The sequence below is a fragment of the Cervus canadensis genome, chromosome 3 (assembly GCF_019320065.1).
Source record: "Cervus canadensis isolate Bull #8, Minnesota chromosome 3, ASM1932006v1, whole genome shotgun sequence".
In the NCBI taxonomy this organism is placed as follows: domain Eukaryota; kingdom Metazoa; phylum Chordata; class Mammalia; order Artiodactyla; family Cervidae; genus Cervus; species Cervus canadensis.
The window spans coordinates 57425500-57452296 of NC_057388.1; the positions used below are offsets into that span (position 1 = coordinate 57425500).

The window sequence follows — 26797 nt, forward strand, 5'->3', positions numbered from 1 at the left end:
AAAACCGGAGTAGACCGGCTTTGTAACTCGCAGCTGGGACTAAGTGACACACCAGCTGTCTCTTGTAAATTTACCGCGGAGTTAAACCCTCTATAACAGCTCACAAACGTCTACAGAGACGAGGAGTCAAAATGCGTGTATCCCAGCAGGCGGGGACACGAGCCTCTCCCAAGGCCCAGCCCACGAGCCCCCCGAGGCGTGGGCGAGCGCTGTGCACGCGGGGAGTTGTAGTTCCTCCTCTCCTCTGCGAGTCGGGCCACCGTAGCTCGAGCGCCTCCTACGGCGCGCAGGCTCTGAGACGCTTGGCGCACGCGGACAGCGAGAAGCGTTTCCTAGCAACGGGGGAGCGGCAACGTCACGGCAGCGGGTACTCAGAGCTGCTGCCTACCGTTGGGCGGCCTTGAGTACCTTCCAGCTACCTGCGGGCTGGAAGGAACGCTGTGCGCAGCTCTCTGTCCGCACGTCTTTGCTTGTCCTTTCCCACCTTATCGTACCCCAGGTCGCCGAGAGCAACCTCCCGCTGCGACCCCGCGTGCGAGGCACGGCCGGAGGCTAGAGGCGGCTCGCCAGGTTCCTATCTGGCCCTCGCCCCCAGCGCCCGCGGAGCCCACCGCCCGCGGCCTCAGCGGGACGATGCTGGAGTCTATTCGAGTGACAGGTGAGTGCTGGGAAGCTTGGTGGTCCCTGCGCTGGCGGGAGCGGCCAGCGTCCTCCCGGCCGCTTGCGGCGAGTATGGGGTTGGTCCCCCCGGAGGCCGAGGTAACGGTAGGGTTTGGGCTCCGGTGCCCAGCGCGACGCCCAGAACAGTGCGGAGTCCACGGAAGGTGCTCAGGCAAAAGGTGCGCAGGAAAGAGAAAACGGTACCGATACGTTGTCAGTTATCAATAAGCGCGTGCTGTGGTTTGTGATGGGGTAAATTATACTGGCTTACCGGCCCTACAATCTAAATATTGTTAAATTCTATTTCAAAGCTTATTAAATGTGTAATCAGGCATTATAGTGCACTGGAATCTAGTTTTCTAGAATGTTCAGAAAAATAAGAGCTAAGCAAATGAGCACGTCTCTGTATGTCAGTAATTGTACTGGTTTGTATGTATGCTTTTATTCTTAAGTCAGAACGTTTTGAGTTGATACTAATAGGTCACTGTATAATATGTGTTATACCAAGCACAAAAAATGGATGTTTAGACCCCAGGTCAGAAAGTTATTTGCTTTTTGTTATTAAAAAAAATTGTGGATACTATTTAAAAATGATCTTGCATAACATTAGAATAATTTCCTAGGCCATTTTCCTGTCATTTGATTCTGTTTAACATTACTGCAAGACAGAGTTCTTGACGGTCTAATATCATGACCAAAAACATCTAAGAACAGCAAAGGAAATTCTCTAAACTTGAAACTAACATCAGAATAAGGCCAGGTTTTTTGTTTTTTGTTTTTACTTTAAGGCATTGTAATACCTAATAGACCATTTTTCTGCAAAATCTTTAATTGTGTAACGAAATCAAGTTTTAATGAAAATATTTATGGTCTTAATTATTCTATATTTCATGTTCCATGTTATAAAATAGGGAACTGATTTTGTGCAGTCCTGACATTGCTATGATTTGTCTCATCGTTGTTTATGTTGATAGGAAGCATCGACAATTACAAGATTTAAGATTTCAGAGGCATTAGATTTTTTTAAAAAGTGATTTGATGTTGGTGCTGTTCTTTCATCTAAAATATAATGAAAATGTTGAAAGTTACTTTAAAATACTGTACCTTCTTTTTGCCTTGGAGCAGCAGGGTCTCTTAACCTTGGCACTGTTAACACTGAATTAGTGGATAATTTTTTGTTGTGGGGGGCTGTCCTGTGCATTGTAGAATCTTTAGCAGATCCCCAGCCTCTCCTGCTAGATGTTAGTAATTCTCTCACCCCCAACTCCCCCACGCACACACACAGTTGTGACAACCAAAATTATCTCCAGACCTTATCAAATGTCTCCTGGAGGGCAAAATTACCACCTCCCCTGCTCCATTTGAGAACCACTGCCCTGGAGAAAAATATTCTAGTTAGATTTTGTAAAAGGAGGGTTATTAGATAACAATTTATAAATAATATCAAACAAAATTATTTTCCCAAAGCACAAAAATAATGGTAGAGAGAATATAATTATGATAGTTTTAGAAAGTGAGTATTCTGACCAGTCAGCTATACAACGTGGACCTTCCTGTTTTTCAATATACACAGTTGGAAGCTTTAGGAGAAATACTTTATGAAATAGTAGACCTACTTCTCTTGTCTGAATCCCCATTCCATAATTTAGTGGTAATACACTTATCAGTCCAACTCTGTTTGCTATCCCAAGATAAGATAATTTGGCAGTGGATTACTGTAGTTCAATAAAAATGAATAGTCATTTCAGACAATTCAAGCCCCAAATTAAAACAACTGATCATTTTTCAGATTAGTTTCTCCATTTCTTTTGTAAGTTTCTTGACTAGTTAAAAGGAACCCCCCATGTTCTAGAACCCCACACCTAGCATTTTGCTGACATATTAGAAAACCCACTTTCAATGGCCAGAAACCTTACGAAGAGAGTTTAGCCAAAAGTATACCCTCCTTTCCCCTCACTATCCCTGTCTATCCCCTCACTATTCATTGGTATCTTAGAAGCCCATGTTCTTCTGATTAGCATTAAGATTGCGCTTGTTTGTGGTGAGAGTACTGATGGAAGTACTCTGTTCATTTCTTTTCAGCTTTAAGATAGCTATAAATGTAGAGCTAACTTCTTTTTAATTTCAGGACTGAAGCACAGTTACTTGTTTCTGAAATTACTTCCTATATAATATCTCACTTTTGACGTATTAGTCATGATTTAATATCTAAATATGACATCCCAGTGAACTGCCAGTTGAAAGAGCAAAATAAGATTTGATTCCAAATACTGGAGTATTTACAGTGTTGCATGGAGTATTTCTATAGGAGCTGAATATAATATTGATACTGATAGTTAACACCCACTTCTTAGTACAAGCCGGCATTGTTCTCAGCACTACATGTATATTAACTTTTTTGATCCTCCCACTAATACTGTGAGGTATGTAGTATTTTTATTCCATTTTCCAGATAAGGAAGCTTCGGCATAAAGATGTCAAGTAGTTTGATCAAGATTACACACAGCTGCTAATAAATAGCCAAGATTCAAATCGGAGAAACTCCCTTCCAAAGCCCATTTTCTCAACCACTAGGGAAGTCAAACACTTGTTAAAAGATATGCTGGGTTAAGCCACAAAATTCAACATGAAAATCTCATTTAACATCAGTGCTATCTTAGCTGATAGTTTACTCCAGGTGTTTTTAAGTTTTATCACAGGCAAGTCTATTATAATTTTTGCCTGGAAAGATGACATTTTACCTGACTATAAAATTGTTTTTGAAATAGAGAAGACGACATCTATCTCATTAGGTGAGTAACAAAATGCTGTCAGAAGCCATATAAGATTATGTTCATTTGTGAATTCCTGCTGCCTGTATTTTGTATGTGATGAGAAGTGATTAATTAATCACCTGGAAATGAAGCTCCTTTGTAACAAAAGTGAATGTTTAAAAATACATTTTTAAACAGACATTTTTAATACATTTTAAATGGACAGAAGTCCTAAGAGCAGTGTCTGGCCGTTTGGAATGAATACACTTAGGCATATAGCTCCTGTTTGTTCTACAGCAGTAGGCACCTGCCATTAAAACTTATCTTCAACATCACTCATTGTTTCATTTTTTATGCATCCAAATATGACTTTTTCCTCAACTTTCAGGCATTTAAATCCTATGTCCTTTTTCTCCTCTCAAATATTCTTTCCTTGGTTATCTCTCAGCAGTGAGTGAGCAAAAACAAACATAGGTTTATGCCATAATGGAACTTAAAATTTCAGTGATGGGGAAGGCTATCATACAAGCAAATGTAAAACTGCAACAATGACAAGTGAGTCAAAAGAACATTCTAGGGAAGTTTTCCTGAACAAGTTTGAACTGAAGGATGAATAGGGATTAATCTAACAGAGGAGAGCTCTTCATATATAGGGAATGGAATATGAAGTGTTGTGTCTGGAGAGAGGTGAGTGTGAGAGATTGACAAAATGAAGAGAGGCTAGAATGGACTGATTAAGGGGCGGGGTGTGTGTCTGTGTGTGGACATTGTGCACCATGAGTCCAGAGAGGCAGAGCAATGATCGTCAGAGACTTCATGTGCCGTAATTAGGAATTTTGTCTTCACCCTATGTGGAATACCTGGGGAAGTTTGTTTTCTTGCATGTTCATTGTTGTTTTAGATAGTTTAATGTGTTTACTTTTACCACAACCATCATTCCTGACATTATAGAATACTCTTCGTGCTTGTAAATGCATATAGAACTCAGCAGTTTCTGGCCAAAAAACAATAGTATCACATTATAAGAATCCTTGCTATTAATAGAGTAACACTGAAATGCTCTTAACTGGGAATCGGTGACATGTTTAAGAATCCTGAAATACAGTTGGGTTTCTCAGTTCTTAAATTATACTACCTTTTCATCTCTTCTTACAGTTGAGAAACTATATTGGATAATGTTGAATTCAGATTGTAATTAAAAGATTATTATAATGCAGACAAATCGGGCAATAAATGTTTTCAAAAATACTGATTTTTAACATACCATGTAAAAAATTATGGTCTAACTTATGAGTTCACAAGTCTTAAAGGAGCAGCCTGTTGAATCTGTACATATGTAACCACTGTCCAGAACAAAATACAGAGCATTTTTAGCCCCTAAAACTTTAGTACCTCCTCCCAAATTATAACCCCTCCCCCAAAGGTGTAATCACTGTTCTGTCTTCTAATACCATAAATTAGTTTTGTCTGTTTTTGAGCCATATACAAATGAAATTATACAGTATAAACTCTCGTGATCTGGCTCTGTTTGCTCAGTATTGTCTGAGAGTCATCTGTACTGTTGTAACCTAATTGGTTGTTTTTCATTGCAATATAATAGTATATAAATATATCACAATTTATTCATCCTTTCTACTATTGACAAGTAATGAATAACAACTTGGTGAAATTAAAGTGTTTATCTTGTTTGGGGATCATTTTGTTTTGTCTTCTGTTTGTAACTAAACAGCCTATTGTTTTGTGGTATAAAATTATCCCAGCTTCTCAGGTTTCATAAGTATTAGTGAAATATGTGAGATTGTCATTTTATGGGTCAAAATTAGTTGAATGGTGTTTTCCACCAGGCTGTGTTTCTGACCATCTGATCTTTCCTTCGGCCAGAGACCTTATAATTACTGTGAAAGCTCACCTGTTCAGTTGTGAAACACTTTCAAGAGTTGAGTGAACAGTGTTCCTCCCCTCTTCTCTTTCTTTAGATGAGGAACAGGAGGCACCGATGAGTTTAGTGATTAGGCTGCTATTACAGAGAGGTTATTGAAAGAGTTGGGAATGGAAACCAGGAATCCTGGTATTCTTTTCCCCTGTTCTAGATACAAATTCAGCTTTCATTGTGTTGGTAATTTCAGTATATATGTGACTATACTGACCACCGATTTTAATGTAATATTATTTAGCAATTTTCCCTCAGTACGGGTAATCAGTTTGGGGTGAATGGCTTCTTTGATCAACAAGTTTTCATTTCCTCCAAGGCTATAGTGAAGCAAATTGCTGGTGGCTAAAACGTTACATTAAATAGTGACTTAATATGAGAGTATGAGTTTTATTACTTTTAGGAGAGGAAGTGAGTTGCACTTTCCTCCAAAGCCTGCTTATGCTTTAAGAAGTCCCAATTTTTCGGTAAAAATTGAGTCAGGCGAATGAAAAAGATTTCATTGAAATCTTTTTGTCCTTTTATGTTCTTAAGCCTGTTTTAAAAGTCATTTTTTCTTAAAGTAAGCAATAGTATTTAAAATTACAAAAACAATCTTTTAGGTTCTCTACTGCTTAATACAACTAAAATAAGATTTGTTTGAGCATTCCTTGGACAGCAAGATCAAACCAGTCAATTGTAAAGGAAATCAACCCTAAATATTCTTGGAAGGATTGATGCTGAAGCTCCAGTACTTTGGCCACATGATGCAAAGAACTGACTCACTGGAAAAGACCCTGAGGAAAAACTGAGGGCAGGAGGAAAAGGGGGCAATAGAGAGTGAGATGGTTGGATGGCATCATTGACTCAATGGACATGAGTTTGAGCAAACTCCTAGAGATAGTGAAGAACGAGGAAGCCTGGTGTGCTGCAGTTCGTGAGGTCACAAAGGGTTGGACACAACTGAGCGACTAAACAGTGACAACAAAATAAGATTAGTATGATTCTTGAAATTAATTTATATCTATCTTGTAAGAATTCTTTGAAGGCCCACCTGCCCTGCTTTTATGAACTTCATGGGATATCAGCATTTGGCAGGATTCACATTTATTGAAATAGATACACCGTTGGTACTCCCAGCTTACTTAATAGCAGGTGGAGCTTAAAAAGGACTAATGCTAAATCTCTCAGGTAGATAATTCACAAGTGAACTGAAACTCCTGGGAGGGAGTGTTTTAGCAGATAGTTTAGAACTTAACTATCTTGAAGTTTATAGCTTGTTTGCAACGGGACAAAAGTATGAATTTTGGTCACTGATGCTTTATGACAAAACAACAGAAAACTCTATGAGCACAGCTCTTTAATCAATATTTGGTTCCTAAGTTTTAGGAACCAAATCACTTTTACATTGAATATTCATTTAAAAAAACCTGTAATAAACCACCCAAGTTAGGAATTCTTCAGAGCAGTTTATTCAGTGATTTTAATTTGAGGTAACTCCCCTCCTTTTTATTATGAAGAGCAAATGAAAAAAACCTGATTACCTCGCTTTACCTTCCTGGCTGTGCTTAGTCCTTATCTGACTTTTCTAGGTTTATGACACTCTTGTTCTTATCTCAGTTCTCTCTTTTCCCTTCCAGTGTCCATTTCAGTCTTTGTTTGATTATCACCTCTTCTAACTTTGTCTTATTAGGGAAACGACACTGTTCATGGGCATTTGGACTGCAGCTTGTGTTCCTTAGCCCATGTTTGCCCAGCCTACCCAGTTTTGACTATCAGTTGGCAACACTTAAGTATTAAACCTTTGAGGATCTGGGACCTACCAGCCATTGATGAAAGTTTTATTTGTTCTGTTTACTTGGCACTGTTTTTTTATGTTACTGAACAGCCCCTTTGTATAGTCAGCCTTCAGCGTGTCCTTGTGCAATCTAGTTCCTACCTCTCAGCTTGTCCATGTAGTAGACATTTTATTTAGCTCCTACTAGTTTAGAGACGTGGGTTCGATCCCTGGGTTGGGATGATCCCCTGGAGGAGGTCATGGCAATCACTCCAGTATTCTTGCCTGGAGAATCCCATGGACAGAGGAGCCTGGAGGGCTATAGTCCATGGGGTCACAAAGAGTTGGACACCACTGAAGTGACTTCACACACACACAATTTATACTTTCATGTTCTCTTTAGACAGTAGAATTCAGATTTCATATGTTGGCCTAGAAAATGTTAACTAGAAGGACTTCTGAGTACCTTACGTATTTGGATTGTTTATCATCCACTTTTAACCTCATACTGTTTCTTTACCTTAAATCCTATGATTTCTGGGTTTTAAAGCTTAACATTTAGTGCACAGTTTCTCTACCTTAGCACTATTTTAGGATGAATACTTTTATTGAAGAGGTTGTCATATGCATTGAAGGATATTTAGCCTCATCCCTGGCCTCTTAACAATAAGATGCTGGTAGCATCACTCCCTGGTTGTGATAGCCAAATGTGCCCTAGAGGGCACAGTTGCTCTCAGTTGAGAACCACTGGTTCAAGGTCTTCCAGGTTATTTTTCCACTTCTGCAATGATCTCCTCATAGATATATAGAATGGTTCTAGAATTACAAATACATGTTTATCTACAGTGGTTAGAGAGTGGCAGCTTAAGGATCATGCCATTCATTAATTTATTCAGTGTACATTTATTGAATGTCTACCAGATACGTTGCTAGATGTTGGAAAGAGAAAGATGAATAGAACATGGTTGTGGTACCTATCTTGGTACATCAGTGATTCAGATTACTATGTCTTAATAGGGTGCTGTGTCTTGTGCAGAGGAAGAAAGGTGTAGTGCTGTGTGTGTAGCAGATTTAATACTGAATGTCTGTTGATAATTGAATGACTGTCCTTATATAATAGAATGAGCACGGACTCTGTAATCCGACACATTTGGATCATAATTTGTTCTTTACTACTTTGTCATATAACCTTGAGCAAATTATTTAACATTTCTGAAGGTTAAATGATAAAACATTATAGTCTTTGGTGAAATCCCAAACTCACACGAAATGTGTCAACAAATAGTGGATGCTATTATTATTTATTCAGTTCAGTTCAGTTGCTTAGTTATGTCTGACTCTTTGCGACCCCGTGGACTGCAGCACGCCAGGCTTCCCTGTCCATCACCAACTCCCAAAGCTTGCTCAAACTCAAATCCATCAAGTCAGTGATGCCATCCAGCCATCTCATCCTCTGTCGTCCCCCTCTCCTCCCGCTTTCAATCTTTCCCAGCATCAGGGTCTTTTCCAGTGAGTCACTTCTTCACATCAGGTGGCCAAAATATTGGAACTTCAGCTTCAACATCAGTCCTTCCAATGAATATTCAGGACTGATCTCCTTTAGAATTGAAAGGTTTGATCTCCTTGCAGTCCAAGGGACTCTCAAGAGTCTTCTCCAACACCACAGTTCAAAAGCATCAATTCTTCAGTGCTCAGTTTTTTTTATGAGAGAAAAGCTCTCGCATCCATACATGACTACTGGAAAAACCATAGCTTTGACTAGATGGACCTTTGTCAGAAAAGTAATGTCTCTGCTTTTTAATATTCTGTCTAGGTTGCTGATAGCTTTTCTCCCAAGGAGTAAGTGCCTTTTAATTTCATGGCTGTAGTCACCACCTGCAGTGATTTTGGAGCTCAAGAAAATAGTCAGTCACTATTTCCATTGTTTCCCCATCTATTTGCCATGAAGTAATGGGACCAGATGCCACGATCTTAGTTTTTTGAATGTTTTAATGAGTTTTAAGCCAGCTTTTTCACTCTCCTCTTTCACTTTCATCAAGAGGCCCTTCAGTTCCTCTTTGTTCTGCCATAAGGGTAGTGTCATCTGCATATCTGAGGTTATTGATATTTCTCCCAGCAGTCTTGATTCCAACTGTGCTTCAGCCAGCCCGGCATTTCGCATAATGTACTCTGCATAGAAGTTAAATAAGCAGGGTGACAATATACAGCCTTGACGTACTCCTTTCCCAATTTGGAACCAGTCTGTTGTTCCATGTCTGGTTCTGTTGCTTCCTGACCTGCATACAGATTTCTCAGGGGGCCGGTAAGGAGGTTTGGTATTCCCATCTCTTTCAGAATTTTCCACAGTTTGTTGTGATCCACACAGTCAAAGGCTTTGGTGTAGTCAAAGTAGAAGTAGATGTTTTTCTGGAACTCTCTTTTTCTGTGATCCAGAGGATGTTGGCAATTTGATCTCTGGTTCCTCTCCCTTTTCTAAATTATTACTACTTATTATAGAAAGGATCCCTGAATGTCTAATCTTGAATGAATGAGTGACAGATTGATGTAGATAAAGTTTTTTTAAAAAATGGAATTAATGGATTGTCTTTCTTGGCAAGGAAGGCAGCTGTCCAAGTCAGCTAGTATTGAAATTGCCTCCATACTAGGAGCCAGAGAGTTGAGGACTAGAGGTGTAAGGATCCATGAGACTTGCAAAAGAGCTGGTTGAGAGAATCATGTATCACATTTGCAGAAAGGATTTAGAAAAGGTTTTATAGGCAGACGTGGTCAGATAGGAATTCAAATAAGAGAATTTAAGACAAACTGGAACACTTGGTCAGTTAATTGAATGTGAAAGCTCTTAAAGGGTTCAGCTGAATTCTCCTCGTGTTTCTCTTCACATTGGTCTCTTCCTTCTCTGAATTCTAGATTATTGTCTGTATCTTTTGTTTTTCATATTTAAGCTTATACTACCTCGTATTAGTACTCAAATCTTCATAGAACTGCCTTACCTTCAGAGCCATATTAGAGGCTAGGTGAAGACAAGAATGTGAAGTCTTTATACAGATGTTTTTCAGATTCATGTACCTGTTAGCAGTACTCCTGTATTTGTGGAATGAAAGAGTGCACTCTGCTCTCCTCTTTCACCTTCCTCAGAAAGTGAAAGTGAAGTGAAGTCGACTATTAGCGACCCTGTGGACTGTAGCCTACCAGGCTCCTCTGACCATGGGATTCTCCAGACAGGAGTACTGGAGTGGGTTGCCATTTCCTTCTCCACCTTCATCAACAGGCTCTTTAATTCCTCTTTGCTTTCTGCCATTAGGATGGTGTAATCTGCATATCTGAGGTTGTTGATATTTCTCCCTGCAGTCTATATTCCAGCCTGTGATTCATCCAGCCCACCATTTTGCATGATATACTTTGCATACAAGTTAAATAAGCAGGGAGACAATACATAGCCTTATTGTACTCCTTTCCCATATTGGAACCAGTCAGTTGGTCCATGTAAGATTCTAACTGTTGTTTCTTGACCCCCATATAGGTTTCTCAGGAAACAGGTAAGGTTGTCTGGTATTCCAGTCTCTGGAATTTTCCTGTTTGTTGTGATCTACGCAGTCAAAGGTTTTAGTGTAGTCAGTGAAGGAGATGTTTTTCTGGAATTCCCTTGGTTTCTCCATGATCCAACGAATGATGGCAATTTGATCTCTCGTTCCTCTGCCTCTTTGAAACCCAGCATGTACATCTGGAAGCTTTTGGTATAAGTACTGCTTAAGGCTTCCCTAGTGACTCAGTCGGTAAAGAATCCTCCTGCAATGTGGGAGACCTGGGTTTGATCCCTGGGTTGGGAAGATCCCCTGGAGAAGGGCATGGCAACCCACTCCAGTATTCTTGCCTGGAGAATCCCCATGGACAGAGGTGCCTGGTGGGCTGCAGTCTGGGGGTCACAAAGAGTCAGATACAATTGACTAAGCACACAACACAAGCCTAGCTTGAAGGATTTTGAGCATAACCTTACTAGTATGTGAAATGAGTGCAATTGTATGGTAGTTTGAACATTCTTTGGCATTGCCCTTCTTTGGGATTGGAATGAAAACTGACCTTTTCCAGTCCTGTGGCCACTACTGAGTTTTTTGAATTTGCTGATATATTGAGTATAGCACTTTAACATCATCATCTTTTAGGGTTTAAATAACTCAGCTGAAATTCTATCATCTTTGGTAGTAGTAATGCTTCCTAAAGCTCACTTGACTTCATACTCCAGGATGTCTGGCTCTAGGTGAGTGACCATAACCTTGTGGTTATCTGGGTCATTAAAACCCTATAGTTCTTCCATGTATTCTTGCTGCCTCTTCTTAAGCTCTAATGATAGGGGCTCACTGTTTATGTCCTTTATCATGCCTGTCCTTGATTGAAACATTCCCTTGATATCACCAATTTTCTTCAGGTTTCTAGTCTTTTCCATTCTATTGTTTTCCTCTATTTCTTTGCATTTTTCATTTAAGAAGTCCTTCTTATCACACCTTGCTATTCTCTGGAACTCCACATTGAGTTGGATATATCTTTTCCTTTCTCCCTTGCCTTTCACGTCCCTTTTCTCCTCAGCTGTTTGTAAAGCCTCTTCAGACAGTCACCTTGCCTTCTTTCATCACTTTGTCTTCAGGATGGTTTTGGTCACCACCTCCTGTCCAGTGTTAACGAACCTCCGGCCATAGTTCCTCAGGCACTCTGTCCACCACATCTAATCCCTTGAATCTATTTGTCATATCCACTGCTTAATCATAAGGGATTTGATTAGGTCATAACCTGAATGGCCTAGTGGGTTTCCTTACTTTCTTCAATATAAGCCTGAATTTTGCAATAAGGAGCTCATGATCTGAGCCACAGTCAGCTTGTTTTTGCTGACTGTGTAGAGCATCTCCATCTTTGGCTGCAAAGAATATAATCAGTCTGATTTCAGTATTTCCCATTTGGTGATTTCCATGTGTAGAGTCATCTCTTGGGTTGTTGGAAAAGAATATTTGCTATGACCAGTGTGTTCTCTTGACAAAACTGTTAGCCTTTGCCCTGTTTCATTTTGTACTCCCAAGTCCAATAATTTGCCTGTTATTCCAAATATCTTTTGACGTCCTACTTTTGCATTCCAATCCCCTGTGGTGAAAATGATACCGTTTTTGGTGTTAACTCTATAAGGTTTGTAGGTCTTCATAGAAGTAGTCAACTTCAGCTTCTTTGGCATTAGTGGTTGGGGCATAGACTTGGATTACTGTGATGTTGAATGGTTTGCCTAGGAAATGAACTGAGATCATGCTGTCATTTTTGAGATTGCACCCAAGTACTACATTTTGAACTCTTATTGACTTTGAGAGCTACTCCATTTCTTCTAAGGGATTCTTGCCCACAGTAGTAAATATAATAGTCACCTGAATTAAATTCTCCCATCATCCATTTTAGTTCTCTGATTCCTAAGATGTCAGTGTTCAGTCTTGCCATCTCCTGCTTGATCATGTCCAATTTACCTTAATTCAGGGATGTAACATTTCATATTCCTATGCAGTATTATTTATAGTGTTGGACATTATTTTCACCATGAGACACAACTACAGCTGAGTATTGTTCCTGCTTTGGCCCAGCCACTACATCCTTACTGGAGCTATTAGTAATTGCCTTCAGCTCTTCCCTAGTAGCATATTGAACACCTTCCAACCTGGGGTGCTCATCTTCCAGTATTATAATCTTTTTGCCTTTTTGTACTGTCCATGAAGTTCTCCAGGCAAAAATCCTGGCGTGGGTTGCCGTTTTCCCCTCCAGTGGACCACATTTCGTCAAAACTCTTCACTGTGACTTGTCTGTCCTAGGTGGCCCTGCCCAGCATGGCTCATAGCTTCAGTGAGCCGTGATCCTGGGAGGAGAAAGGCAAAACTGACCTCTCATCATACAATGTATCGTACATAGTGGGCTTCCCTGGTGGCGCTAGTGATAAAGAATCCTCTGCCAATACAGGTGAGACGTAAGCGACATGGGTTCAATTCCTGGGTCGGGAAGGTCCCCTGAAGGAGGGCGTGGCCACCCACTCCAGGATTCTTGCCTGGAAAATCCCTGGACAGAGGAGCCTGGCGGGCTGCAGTCCAGGTGGCTCCACAGAGTCGGACATGACTGAGCGACTTACCTTGTATGCACGTCCTATGTAGTCATTATGTTTTTAAAAGACGTGGCAAGAAAAAGCTTGATTTTCTTTAACGTTAACCTGTGGTGTTTAGTTGCTAAGTCATGTCCATCTCTTTGCAACCCCATGGATTGTAGCCTGCCAGACTTCTCTGTGCATGGGATTTCCCAGGCAAGAGCACTGGAGTGGATTGCCATTTCCTTCTTCTGGGGTTCTTCCAGATGGCAGGGATCGAACCCACGCCTCCTGCATTGCAGATGGATTCTTTACTGCTGAGCCACAAGGGAAGTCCTATCTTAACCTATAGCCTAAAATTAAGAAAATCAACTAATTAATATTCAGTGATATTACTAAAACGTGCTTGAATGTATACTTATCATTTAATTTAAAATGTTTTTGATATAGATAAGAGTGTTGTCCTTCTTTTACTGTGGCTATCTTTATATATAGTGTCAGATTTCAGGAATCTGTTGGCTTTGAAAGTGTCTTGGATTTTGCTTTGATATTGATAATACCATTAAAGTATATCCTTTCTATGAAATCTACATGCTTTGGTAGAGTTGAATATTCAGATTATTTGTATATTATTTGTATATTGTATTTTATTGTATATGCAATAATACATATATTACAATTATTATATTGCATTACAATATATACAATTACAATATATATACATTATTATATATATGTATATTGTATATTATTTCTCATATCTGTAATAAACTTTGATCATCTAAATGATTTGAAGCTAAGGATTTTTACAGCTAATTTGGTGTATATACATTCTTATAGAAGTGACTATGTCTAGCCTGACCAAAATTTAATAATATTTTAATATTTAAAATGTGTTTTCCAAAGATTGTTGCAAAATTATAAAAGTTTAAAGACTCTTCAGAATGCTTTTTATATTATAAGCAATTTGCTTCATCTGGCATCTTTGTTATTTCTTTTGTTTTGATTTTATTAACACAGAAAAGCTTCACTGGCCTGAGCAAGAGCTTGCTAAGAAGTCCGTTCTAAATGCAGAAGCGTCCTTGATCATTGACAGCAAAAGAAGCATTTCACATTTATCTCCTGGAATACTGAAGGACATTTTCACAACTGGAACCAGTAGTTACAATGTCCTACTACAGAGCAAAGAGGAGAAAAAGCATCATTCACAAAAACAGCCTTCCTCTGCTGGCTCCAAAAGATGTAGAAAACCCAGCAAATCTCCTAGCTCTTCACGTAGTAAAGATCTTCGCAAGATGAAAGCCCCAGTGCCTGTGATGAGCAGTAGTACTTGGTACTGCCTAGAAAGGCAGCCTGCTGTGTTTGTCACTAGTTCAGTGTCAAGTCCTGTAAAGTTTACACATGATATCTCTGTTACAGGAAGCACCATAGTACTGCCACCTAAACCCAAAAATGAAAGAAAGGTGAAGCGACACCTTTTCTCCACACTTCCAAAGCCAAAGTCAAAGCCTGTGCTGTCGAGAAGTTTTGAAAAAGGAGATGATTTTTCTGGAAAGAAATTTTGTATACTGACTGCTATAAAGCCCACCAACTTGGAGAAAGAAAAACTGAGGTTCTTCAAGTCCGACTACACGTACAATCCTCAGTTTGAGTACGCTAATCCCTCTCTGCCAAGCGTATTGGCCAAGCACAGCAATGCATCTGACCGATTTCTTAAGCAGGTAAAATGCTACTTGGGTTGTGTGATTTCACTTTATGTAGTGAAAACAATTATTTGCCATCTTATAGAAAGCCAAAAGAGTTCTAAAATACTCCAATTATTTATAGTTATCTCCCATCTAGGATACATAAATATGTGACAAGAAATCTCTAGGTGAGTGTCAACCCATATTTAAATTACTTTGCTCTAATCAAAATAAAGAATCTACTATGTAAACATTGTGTCAGGAAGCAACTATATTAGGAAAAAGCTTCAGATTCTGGCTCAAAGGTTTCATTTGGGATTTAGACTTGTGGCCCTTTCATAAATCCACATACAAGTGTTTGTGTTTTCTTTTTGATTTTGAATGCATTAAATGGAGCATGCATATCTCTGGTTCTCCCTGTTGTATTAAATTCACAGCTTGCCTAGGCCCTAAACAGCATTTTGGGGACTGAGGCTTGAAACTTGCCAAAGAACTTTTTAATGCTTTACTGACATTTTTAACAATCATCAAATAACTGTTTCAGTATTCACTTACAGAAGAAAATAATGGAATTTTTAAAATTACCTTCAGGGTTTGCAAATCATGATGCAGATGATAAAAGCATCTCTTTCCAATTGCTCAATTTAGATATTTAGCACATAGTTTTGTGTGTTAAGGTCTTATGAACTTCAAAATCTGCTTAAGTTTTTGAGGAGAAATTGGCTGATATTTACCTTCAGGGCATAGAGCTAAGATCTTAAAAACAGACTACATTTAGCTAAATTAACTTTGTGTAGGGTTTTTGTAATGCATTAGGTTCAACTTGGCTTCATCACTGGTTGAAAATCTGTAGGCTCCATGAAGCCGCATGATTCCATTTGTCTTTAGCAGATACCCTGTTTTTGTGGACAGCAAATTTTTTTTATTGTTTGTTATAGATTATATGAAATCTGACCAGTCTTTTAAAGCCTTTTCTTTCTTTCTTTTAGTCGCTCAGGCAAAGTGCATCCCCCTCCCCCCCCCGTTTTTAATTAGAGTATAGTTGATTTACAGTATTGTTTCAGGTGTACGGAAAAGTATATCTGTTATACATGAATCCACTCTCTTTTAGATTCTTTTCCCATATAGGTTATTATAGAGTATTGAGCAGAGATCCCTGTGCTATCCATAGGTCTTTATTATCTGTTTTATATACAGTAGTGTGTATTACATTCCCTTAAAATTGACAGTATTATAAAAACACTATTTGTGTTTTTCCCCCTTAATGCTAAAAGAGGTGACTGAGATTTCTTTATCAGTATTCTTTAATTTGGAGTCTTACTACAAGCCCTACCAGTTGGTAAAGGGATTTCCCACCATTAGGTCAAAATGAATGCTCTTTCATGTCCTTGGATGGGAGTTAGGAAGCATCAGCAGCTCCAGAGATTGAGAATTGACAGTGCTTGGTTTCTGGCCCTACAATCTTTATTTTAGCCCAATTCCAACTTCTTATGCTTGGGTCTTTTGAGACTTCTAAATAGGACCAGCAATCCTAGCTGGCTGTTATTAAATACTTCAAATGCCACCATTTGGGAGAATGATCGCAACAAAAGCCAAATGTACTTCAAACCACTTTAATCAAATAAAGGAGATTCATCAGAACAGGGCCCCCATAAAATACACTTAAGTTCCTACTTAGCATCTGAATGAATTCTGACATGATACATCCTTCCTCTTCCCAGCTGTGAAGTTAAAGCGGCAGCTTCGGGGCTAGTTTCAGGACTTAGAATTGTGCTCCTCAGAGGGGTCAGGATGGCCAACTAGCCCACTGGTCTCTGGCCTCCACTCTTGAGGCCTTGCCAAGCCCTTTCTGGTAGTCTTGTAAGTTTCATGATCTGGATCTTTCTAAGGCAGGCAATCTGTATTGTTGTTGGACAGTGAGTGTGATCCTCTTTAGTGCACAGATTGGCAGAACAATGGTAAATCCAGGCCAGATAAGTCTACCATAGTGGAACCAAGGTAGTGCCCAGGTTCTGTTCATTCCTAATTGGTTGCGCTATCAATGCCAAGGAGTTCCAGGACTCAGTTTTTTCCCAGTCTCGGCAGTAGTTTCCTCAGGAGATACCTGGGCCCTTTAGGTGGTTCAGAGCATCTGGCATGGGCTGCAGGACTTGAAAATAACTCCACGTGGAGCCTGCTGAACCCTGCTTAGCCTCTTGCTAGCAGCCATTGTGAGTCTCAGCTCCTCTCAGCTCCTCAACCCTTGAGGGTCAGAAACAGGATGTCTGTTTTCTGAGGTTGTGGACCTTTGCAGGAAAGAGCACAGTACTTCCTGGTGCTGAAGAAGGGATCTGGGATGAGAAAATGCTGAAAGCTGTGCAGGGTCAGGTGCCTCCTCACCAATGAGTCAGAAGTAAAGCCTTAGTGGCACATTTGAGCAGTGACCTGGCAGCCAGTACATTCTACCTTACTTCTTTGTGGCTGACCATCCTGGAAAACCTAGGTATCAAATCCATAATGGCTTCAGACCCAGCACGTTGTTGAACAAGATGGGAAGTGAGAGATGAGAAGGGTCTTCGGGGCAGTGATAAGAATCTTTGGCAGTATTTCCAGCAGTCAAATGAAAATTATATGTTTATATGATAAAGCCACTGGGTAGCTTACGTCACTGATTTTCCGCTCTAACTGGAATCCTATCTCATTGTAGATCATGGCTAGTATCCTGCTAGCTGGAAGCCCTGATTGGTCGAGTGATAGTTAATAACATAGGCAAAATAAGTTAACTTTTACTTGGCTTATAAATTAAAGTTTGAATGATGTTCTTGTTAGTAAAGCTGGAGCAGTGGGGATCATCAGTGATTGGAAAATGGGAGAAGGAAGGCCTTTGGGGTGTTGGGTAAAGACCCTGGGCTGAGGCTACCCCGCTGGCTGTCAAGGAAGAAATGGTAAAGATATGTAAGAGGAGTTAAGAGACCAGGCCTGAGACTACCATCCTTAGAAAGCCTTGGTTGCAAGATTAACTGGAGCCTAGTTTCTGGGAACTTCACTGTTGAACAGTTTCCTACACTGAAATAAACTTTCCCTAAGTGATAAGAGGAGCTTGCCATGCTCATTGTACAAACAGTATGTTTTATTGAATACCTCTTTTCCTTTCGGGAGCCTGGAATTTTAGATTTGCTAGGCATAGGGGTGCTTATGTGACTAGCCTATGATAAAAAATCTTGGGCATTGCTTGTGTAATCAGTTTCATTAGTAGATCAGTCTTTACACGTTCTTTACAACTCAGTTGCTGGAGAAGTTAATTGCATCCTGTGACTTCATTGTGGAAAGATTCTTTTGAGGCTACCTCTGGTTTCCTGCAGACTTTACAGGATATAAGAAATGGGGAATAGTGAGCTTAGGTTATTTTTTTTTTTTTTTAGGGCATTTACATTCAGATTTTAGAAAAAATACAAAACTCAAAAAAAAATATTGTATTGCTCAAGTAAAACATCTCTGTGGGCTATAGTCATTATCAGTTTGAGACTCCTGGTGAGTTATAAGGTCTGACTTCTTACAGCTTTGTAAAGGACCATTGTGTGGCACAATTTAGGGGGATGCTATTTACAAACTAAGCTTGGGCCAACCTGTGAAAGAGTGATTATTAGTTGCTGAGTTTTGGAAGCCTTAAGATGAGTGTTTACCTTCTGCTGTTTCGGCACCCATCCCCATCTTCCAGCTACAACTGCAGTCTCAACTCCATAATATATTATCATTTAGTGCCTTGGAAAGAATAGCAAGGTTAGACCTGGGTGCCTAGACTGTAAACTGAGTAAATTGAAAGAAGCAAGTGCAGAGTGCCCCAGAGGCTGTCATCACACTGTAGATGACTGACTTCTCTCCCCATGCCCCTTTGACTCTGCCAGGGAAAAAGGAGAAACATCCATTACATCTCCCACATGTGTGCGTGCTAAGTCGCTTCAGTTGTGTCTGGCTCTTCGTGTCCCTAAGGACTGTAGCCCGCCAGGCTCCTCTCTCCACGGGATTCTGCAGCTCCCACAATGTATACCTTTTCTCTGTTAACCACTGTCCTCATTGCATTTCTTCTGTTTCCTTTCTATTTCATGTGAAGTATACACAACTGAGAATTGACAAGAGGGTTAAAATAAAATTTGTTATTTTTAACTGAAACAAAATAATTGAACTTTCAAAATGTCTTCAGTGAAGTAGTATATCCATTGTTTTCCTATTCCTAAGGCATTACATTTTTCAAAATAATTGTTATTTGCAAATACAATCAGTTTTTGATTATCCATATTAATGGAAGGAAACATTGGTATGGATTGGCTAAAATGACAAGATTATTCCCTGCTCCCTCCTTCTCGAATAGTTTTCATGAAGGCAGTCATCTTAGCTTTCCTGCTGTGATGGTACTACACTAGCCATAGTAAGTAGAAAACACAGCAACAGAAAAAGCCACAAACAGTTGCATGAAGTGGAGGTTGTAGAAGGAAGTGATGTTTAACATCCACCATCTAAGTGAAAAAAATCCACTGAAGTGATTTATAAAGAAGAAAACTTTTTGAAACCTTCGATTTGGTTCCAGGCATCTTATATTTTAACCTCTGGAGGAGAAGATGCAGTTAGGAAAGATGGGATGGGGGATTAAGTATTGAAGAATGTTAGTATGAATGAAGAACAGAGATGATAAGGACTTGTAATTACTAGAAGAAATGTGTAGATATATTTGCAAAAAAATGATGTAAAAAACATATAGTAAAATGTCTTTTTCATCTTTACATCTTAGCATATCAGAGCACTCCATAAAAAATGTTAATCTTTTCAGTATTTTGAAACATAACCCTCTTAGCCAATAGTGAAATGGATCTTATAGCTATTTATAAGAATTACCGTCTTAAGAGGTTTGTTAGACATATAAATGTAATTAAGAAATGGAAGAATTGCCTTCTTTAAAAAAATATTCTTTGACTTATGATTTTTTAGGACTCTTGCTTTATAGGAGAGAGGTAGACCTGATTCTGAAGTTTTTCTTGTACACTGTGGTGTAGAATGTTTCTGTTTTTAATTTTTGCACCGTACTATATACTCATGTAAACATTGCAGTGTCTGCTTCATTTTCCTCAGATGTATATTGAGGGGAATAGACTCAATGATCCTTGAGAGCCTTTTCTAGGACCACACACCTAAGTTCCAGCCCACAAAATACTATGGCTAATCACTTAAAGATTCCATTTCATGTCATTATGTATTCAGTTGTGTCATGTGTTTTGTTAAAATGTTTAGCTATTTTTCCACATCATGTGTTAATCACAGAAAAGCTCAGAGTTTCTGCCAGCTGTGTTAACTGAAAATCCTTTTACTTCAGATATCAGTGCTTTATTAACTCAACCCATAATTGGCAACTATTTTGGTTTGTTAAAGTTAACTTGACAAGCAAGTGAGATTTGTTTCTCTAAGCACAAAGCCTAGTGGAAAAAACCGTTTCAATGCAGTTCTTTCTACAATGTGTGCTCAATTTGACAATTCAAAAGAATGCTTTTTAAACTAAGGTTACTGAGAAGGTAGCCTAACAGCAGAAATAGGAAGAGAATAACCAAGGAAATCAGGGTGTGTGCAAATCTACATTTTATATTAAGTTCGTGTGAATTTTACATTAAACTTCACAATGTATCTTTAATATAGGAAAATGTAAATTCCTTGCTGACTCTCTGGCAACCATATTTACATGAGTATGTAGTATGGGGCAAAAATTTAAAATGTGAGAACCCGAACCTTAGTACGAAGGTATTACACTTAACATTATTGGGTTGTAAAGTTAGCTCCTGCCACCAGAAGTCCAGCGGCATCTTGCGGGGAAAGCACAGGCCAGGCGCCTTCTGGGAAGGAGAGTAGTCATCGGGAAGGGCAGTGTATACCTCAGAGCGGACAGGGGTTCCAGCAGCTTGGAGACCGAGTACAAAGTCAGTGTTATCAAGCACAGGCATATTGTCTTAGTAGTAATAAAACATTAAGAGTGACATAAACTTGACTTATAAAAAGCTATGTCCGTGAGTGAAACAGTACCAGTTGAGAAAGCAAACTGCAAGAAACAGTTGATTTTTTAAAGGTATTTGATGTCTCTCAAAAAGATCACTTCCATCATAACAATATTTAAGAGTTAGAGTATTACTTGGTATTAATATATTCTACATCTGCCTAACGGTGGGGGCGGGGGGGGGGGGCTGGTGGAACTGTTCTGCTTATGTAATTAGAGTATCCTAAATGTATTTCTTGAAGTAAATGGAAGTTTATGGTCCATGCTATCAAAGGTAGCTTGATAGAGTTCATACAATCTCAGAGGTATTTAGAGAAAAGAATTCTGACTAACTTTTTTCCTGAATTGGAATAACATAATGCTTAACATTCTGTGGCATAGCATTGTATTTTCATTTATAGAGTTCAAATATTCAAAGTAAGTATCTCGATGGACCAACTTCATTATGAAGTGAAGTGAAAGTTGCTCAGTCGTGTCCAACTCTTTGCGACCCACCCCATGGACTATACAGTCCATGGAATTCTCTAGGCCAGAATACTGGAGTGGGTAGCCTTTCCCTTCTCCGGGGGATCTTCCCAACCCAGAGAGCAAACCAAGGTCTCCTGCATTGCAGGCAGATTCTTTGCCAGCTGAGCCACAAGGGAAGCCCAAGAATACTGGGGTAGGTAGCCTATCCATTCTCCAGCGGATCTTCCCAACCCAGAAATCGAACTGGAGTCTCCTGCATTGCAGGCAGATCCTTTACCAACTGAGCTATCAGTGAAGCCCAACTTCACTATGCTGGGAAATAAATTCCGATTTTTTTTTTCTTCCTGGTTAGCAGACTTTGTACAGTTAGGGTCACATGCCTGTAAGATCTGAGCAGGGATCATAAATGATTGCAGGGAGTTGTCTGGGCACTGTAGGAACCTGGAAACCAGATAGCAGTTGGGCTGCAGTTTGCATCTAGTGTATCATATCCTCAGAAATTGTAAGAGAAGATAGATAACTTGAATTTTAGACAAAGTCTTCTAATTTATAAAAGTTGACAACTAACTCAAAGAAAAAAAAAGGTTGTTCAAACCAATGAAAGCGTGTTTGTGGGCCACAGTCATCCCTTGGGTTGCCAGTTTGCCACCTCTGATTGACCAGATCTATTACACGTAAGCTCTGTTTTGAGGCCAGTGATAGTGTAACATAAAGATTTTTAAATATGGTCCTCAGAAAATGTCTTGCTTTTGGAGTTTATAGTGAAAATGGGATAGGTAATTTATTGTTAGATTAAAATGCATGCATAATAAATACATAAAATCACGTTGTGTTCTAAAACAAGACAAGTGTTCATTTTCCTTTTTTGGTAGAAATAACACCATTGGAAATTAAATACCTTCACTGATAATAATATGTCTTGATATAAAATTTCTTTGAGGCCATGTTTTAATTGTACTAGTATTAAGGTATTTTGTGTTAGTAGACCTCAAGTTGTCCAGACAATAAAGGGGGAGGGAAAAGCAAGTCTTCTTTAAACTATACTTCTCCTTAGGTGACATAATTTTTTGTTGAGCAAATCACAAGCCTTTTTCCAGATTCATTAGTTATAAGATTATTTTGAGTTTAGTAACTCTCATAGTAGTTTTGTGTATTAGATTGGAGACGTAAGGTCATTTCTTAACCTAATATCAAGGAAGATTTTCTTACAGAGATGGAAACACCCCAGTCAGATTGTGTGTCCTTGGAAGAAGGTATGACCTTGATGACTCATTGAAACACTTCATTGATGTGCCTTTGAAAACTTGCCTAACCTGCAATCTCAGGTTCTTATCTTAACAAATTCTTTTCTCCAAAACAGCTTGAATATCTACTTCTTCCTTGTAGGTAGTGAAGAGTTTGCAGTACTAGTATGTACTGTTTACAAAGATCTTCTCTTCGTAGCATATACCCTCTCACTCTCCCACTTAACATTGTACACATCCAAACCACCCCAGCCCTGATGAGAGGGGGCAGAAGGGGACTGAGGGGACGGCTGTAGGTGACGATTTTCTTTGTCCTGCTGTGTTCTTTCACTTGTCCTTCATTGAAGGCAGACTCAGTGTCTTGGATCTGTTTCCTGGGTTCTGCATATGTAGAATATAATTTATTGAAGCATTTTTCTTTTTATTACAATCTGGTCACAGTTTAACAGTCTATCTTACAGAAAACTGAATTATAGGCAAATGCAGTTTCTCCTGCTCTCCACACTACTGCCAGTGTCTAAGGTACAAATCTGATTATGTCACTTTCCTTCCTGCAAAACTTTAGAGCTCCTCATAATTCAGGATAAAGTCCAAAATTTTTATCATGGCCTACAGGTCTTTCACGTTTCCTGATCTAGCGCATGCTAAGGTTTCCGAAGTCAACTCTGTACTCCCACAGCATCTTGGGCAGATTATCTGTCGTGACATGTATCACTCTGTTATCATCCTTAAGTTTCTTTTTTTGCCTTTACCACAAGACTAACCTTGTTTATAAAAGTGTATTTTATTTATTTCAACTGTTCCCAGAATCTCACGGGGTTCCTAGCACTAAATAACTTAGTTCCTGGTGCCTGTCTACGCTAAAAGCTCTGTATTTCACTTTCTTTGCTTTGTGTATGCTTTTGACAATATTATCCCCCTTTACCTGGAATATCATCTGTTTCCTCTAGAGCCCCACTTTAGTTTACCTTTCTGTGTTTTCACAACATTTTATTCATACATCCAACCGAGTATTATTAAACTATGTAAATTTCAGTGTAATCTCTGTCAGTCTAATGGCCAGGTTTGGAATTAGATTCTAAAAGATTCTAAAATAGAAACGTAAAAGCAGGGATTGGCAGAAAGAAAGTAACCATAAAGATGAATGAATGAAAGATGTTATTAATGGTATGCTAGAAATTCAATGAAATACTCTACAGACAGTAGATCCAAATTTGTGACTCAGGGTCAAGTTCATTGGGCATGTATGTTTCTTTGGGGGACAGCTCAGTGTTTTTAAAAACATTGGTATATAAGGATGCTCTTCTATTTCCTCTGTTGTTTAGTCTCTAAGCTGTGTCCTATTCTTTTGGGACCTCATTGATTGTAGCTTGCCAGGCCCTTCTGTCCATGGAATTTCCCAGGCAAGAACACTGGAGTGGGTTGCCGTTTCCTCCTCCAGGAAGTCTTCTAGACCCAGGGATCAAACCCCTGCCGGCAGACAGATTCTTGACCACTTAACCACCTGGGAACCCCACAGTCATTTGGGGAATAGACTACAAAACAAATTCTCTTTCTCTTTCTCTCCCTCCCCTCTTTTACTCTCGGTGTCTATCTCTAATTTCATCCTCACACCAACCCTATTAGCTAAGTAGGGCAAAGATTTTCATCTCCATTTTGCTATTGAAGAAACTAAACCTGAAAGGTAAAATGACAGACCTAAGGTCACACAGTCAGTAAAAGGTAGGGCACCAACATAAAACCAGATCTTTTGACTTCTAGTCTTTCCACAGTGTCATCAAGGCTTATATTGTATCAGTGTCCCTATTGTATGTAGTTTTTCATTGAATGAAAGCTGCATTTGAAGAGGGAAATAGGTTTTTAGCACATGACTGTTCAAGTGGCTTTTGACTGATGGTGAGATTTCCAAGTTGCTAAACAGCAAACAGAATCAGCAAGTAAACCAAAATTAGATCATTCAACAGTGTTGAAATTTTTCAGAAAGTTTGCTATATCATACAAGATAGTGCTGTAAGTTTTCTACAGAGATTTTTTGTTTTCTGAATTAGTGGTTTAAATATTATACTGTGCTGTTTGATTACTATTCATTTTTTAAATGATGGCTATATGAGGATATAATTCACATGCCATGTAGTTAATCTATCTAAAGTGTGCAGTTAAGTGATTGTCAATATGCTTAGGATTATGTAGTGATTATCACTATCAAATTTGAGAACATTTTATCACCTGAAAAAGGAAACCCTGTACTCATTAGAAGTGACTCACCATTTCTCACCAGCACTCCCACCCCAACCCAGCCTTAGACAACCATCAATTTATTTTTCTTTTTATGGATTTAACTGTTCCAGACCTTTCAGATAAATGGAGTCATACAATATGTGGTTCATTGTGGGCTTCATTTACTTAGCATGTTTTCAAGATTAATCCATATCATAGCATGTTTCAGTACTTTTTATTATTGGATAATATTCCATATATATATTGCATTGTATTAGTCCATTCATCAGTTGATAGCTATTTAGATTGTTTCCACTTTTTGGCTGTTACGAACAACGCTGCTATGAACATTTGTGTCCAGACTTTTGTGTGAACATGTTCTTGGTTATCTTGGGTATATACCTAGTATTAATAGTAGATTATATGGTAGTTGGTCATATGGTAGGAGATCAGAGATTGTATATAATGGGTCATATGGGAACTGTGTAATCTTTTAAGGAAAACTTTTCCAAAATGACTGCATCATTTTACATTCCCACCAACAGTGTATGAGTTTCAGTTTCTCCACATCATTGTCAACTCTCTTCTTCTTTTTTTGTCAACTCGTTTTTGTTTTTATAGCTATTCTACTGGGTATGAACTGATATATCATTGTGGTTTTAATTTGTATTTCTCTGATGACTAATGATATTGAGCATCTTCTTATGAGATTATTGGTCATTTGTATATCTTCTTTGGAGAACTGTGTTTGGATCTTTTGCCCATTTTTTAATTGGATTATTTGTATTTTTATTATTGAGTTATAGGAATTCTTAATATATTTTAGATATGTCACTTTTCCGATACGAAATTTGTAAACTTTTCTCCCATTCTGTGGGTTGTCTTTCTGCTTTCTTGATGGTGACCTTTGAAGCATAAAAGCTTTTAATTTGAATGAAGTCCAACTTACCTATTTTGTTATTTGATGTTTTGGTGTCATATCTAAGAAACCAGTGCCTAATACAGGGTCATGAAACGTGTGCCTATGCTTTCTTCTAAGAGTTTTGTGTGTAGCTCTAACATTTATGTGTTTGATACATTTTGAGTTAATTTTTGTATATGATATGTGGTAGGGGTCTGATTTTCTTTTATTTATATCTAATTATCCCAGCACCATTTCTTTTTGTTTGTTTGTTTGTTTATTTTTATTAGTTGGAGGCTAATTACTTTACAATATTGTAGTGGATTTTGTCATACATTGACATGAATCAGCCATGGATTTACATGTATTCCCCATCCCGATCCCCCCTCCCGCCTCCCTCTCTACCCAATCCCTCTGGGTCTTCCCAGTGCACCAGGCCCGAGCACTTGTCTCATGCATCCAACCTGGGCTGGTGATCTGTTTCACTATAGATAATATACATGTTTCGATGCTGTTCTCTCGAAACATCCCACCCTCGCCTTCTCCCACAGAGTCCAAAAGTCTGTTCTGTACATCTGTGTCTCTTTTTTCCGTTTTGCATATAGGGTTATCATTACCATCTTTCTAAATTCCATATATATGTGTTAGTATGCTGTAATGTTCTTTATCTTTCTGGCTTACTTCACTCTGTATAATGGGCTCCAGTTTCATCCATCTCACTAGAACTGATTCAAATGAATTCTTTTTAATGGCTGAGTAATATTCCATGGTGTATATGTACCACAGCTTCCTTATCCATTCGTCTCCAGCACCATTTCTTGAAACTCTTGGTCCTTCCCTCTTTCTCCCCTCTTTCCCCTTGGCAAGCCCAAGTCTGTTCTCTGTGAGTCTGTTTCTGTTTTATGGATAGGTTCATTTATGCTACATTTTAGATTCCACATATAAGTGATATCATATGCTATATGGGGCTTTCCACATGGCTCAGTGCTAAAGAACCTGTGACTGCCTGCAGTGCAGGAGACGTGGGTTCAGTCTCTGGGTCAGGAAGATCCCCTGGAAAAGGAAATGGCAAC

General features: G+C 39.0%; 1 protein-coding gene across 1 annotated transcript in view; it reads left to right on the forward strand.

Moving 5' to 3' along the window:
* The first annotated feature begins 328 nt into the window (after positions 1-328).
* KIAA0895 (KIAA0895 ortholog) overlaps positions 329-26797 on the forward strand; it is a 54632-nt gene continuing 28163 nt past the window's right edge. The window contains exons 1-2 of the mRNA XM_043463209.1: positions 329-658; positions 14217-14917. Of these exons, the coding sequence (XP_043319144.1) occupies positions 634-658; positions 14217-14917 (726 nt within the window). The 5' untranslated portion in view covers positions 329-633. The remainder of the gene's footprint in view (positions 659-14216; positions 14918-26797) is intronic.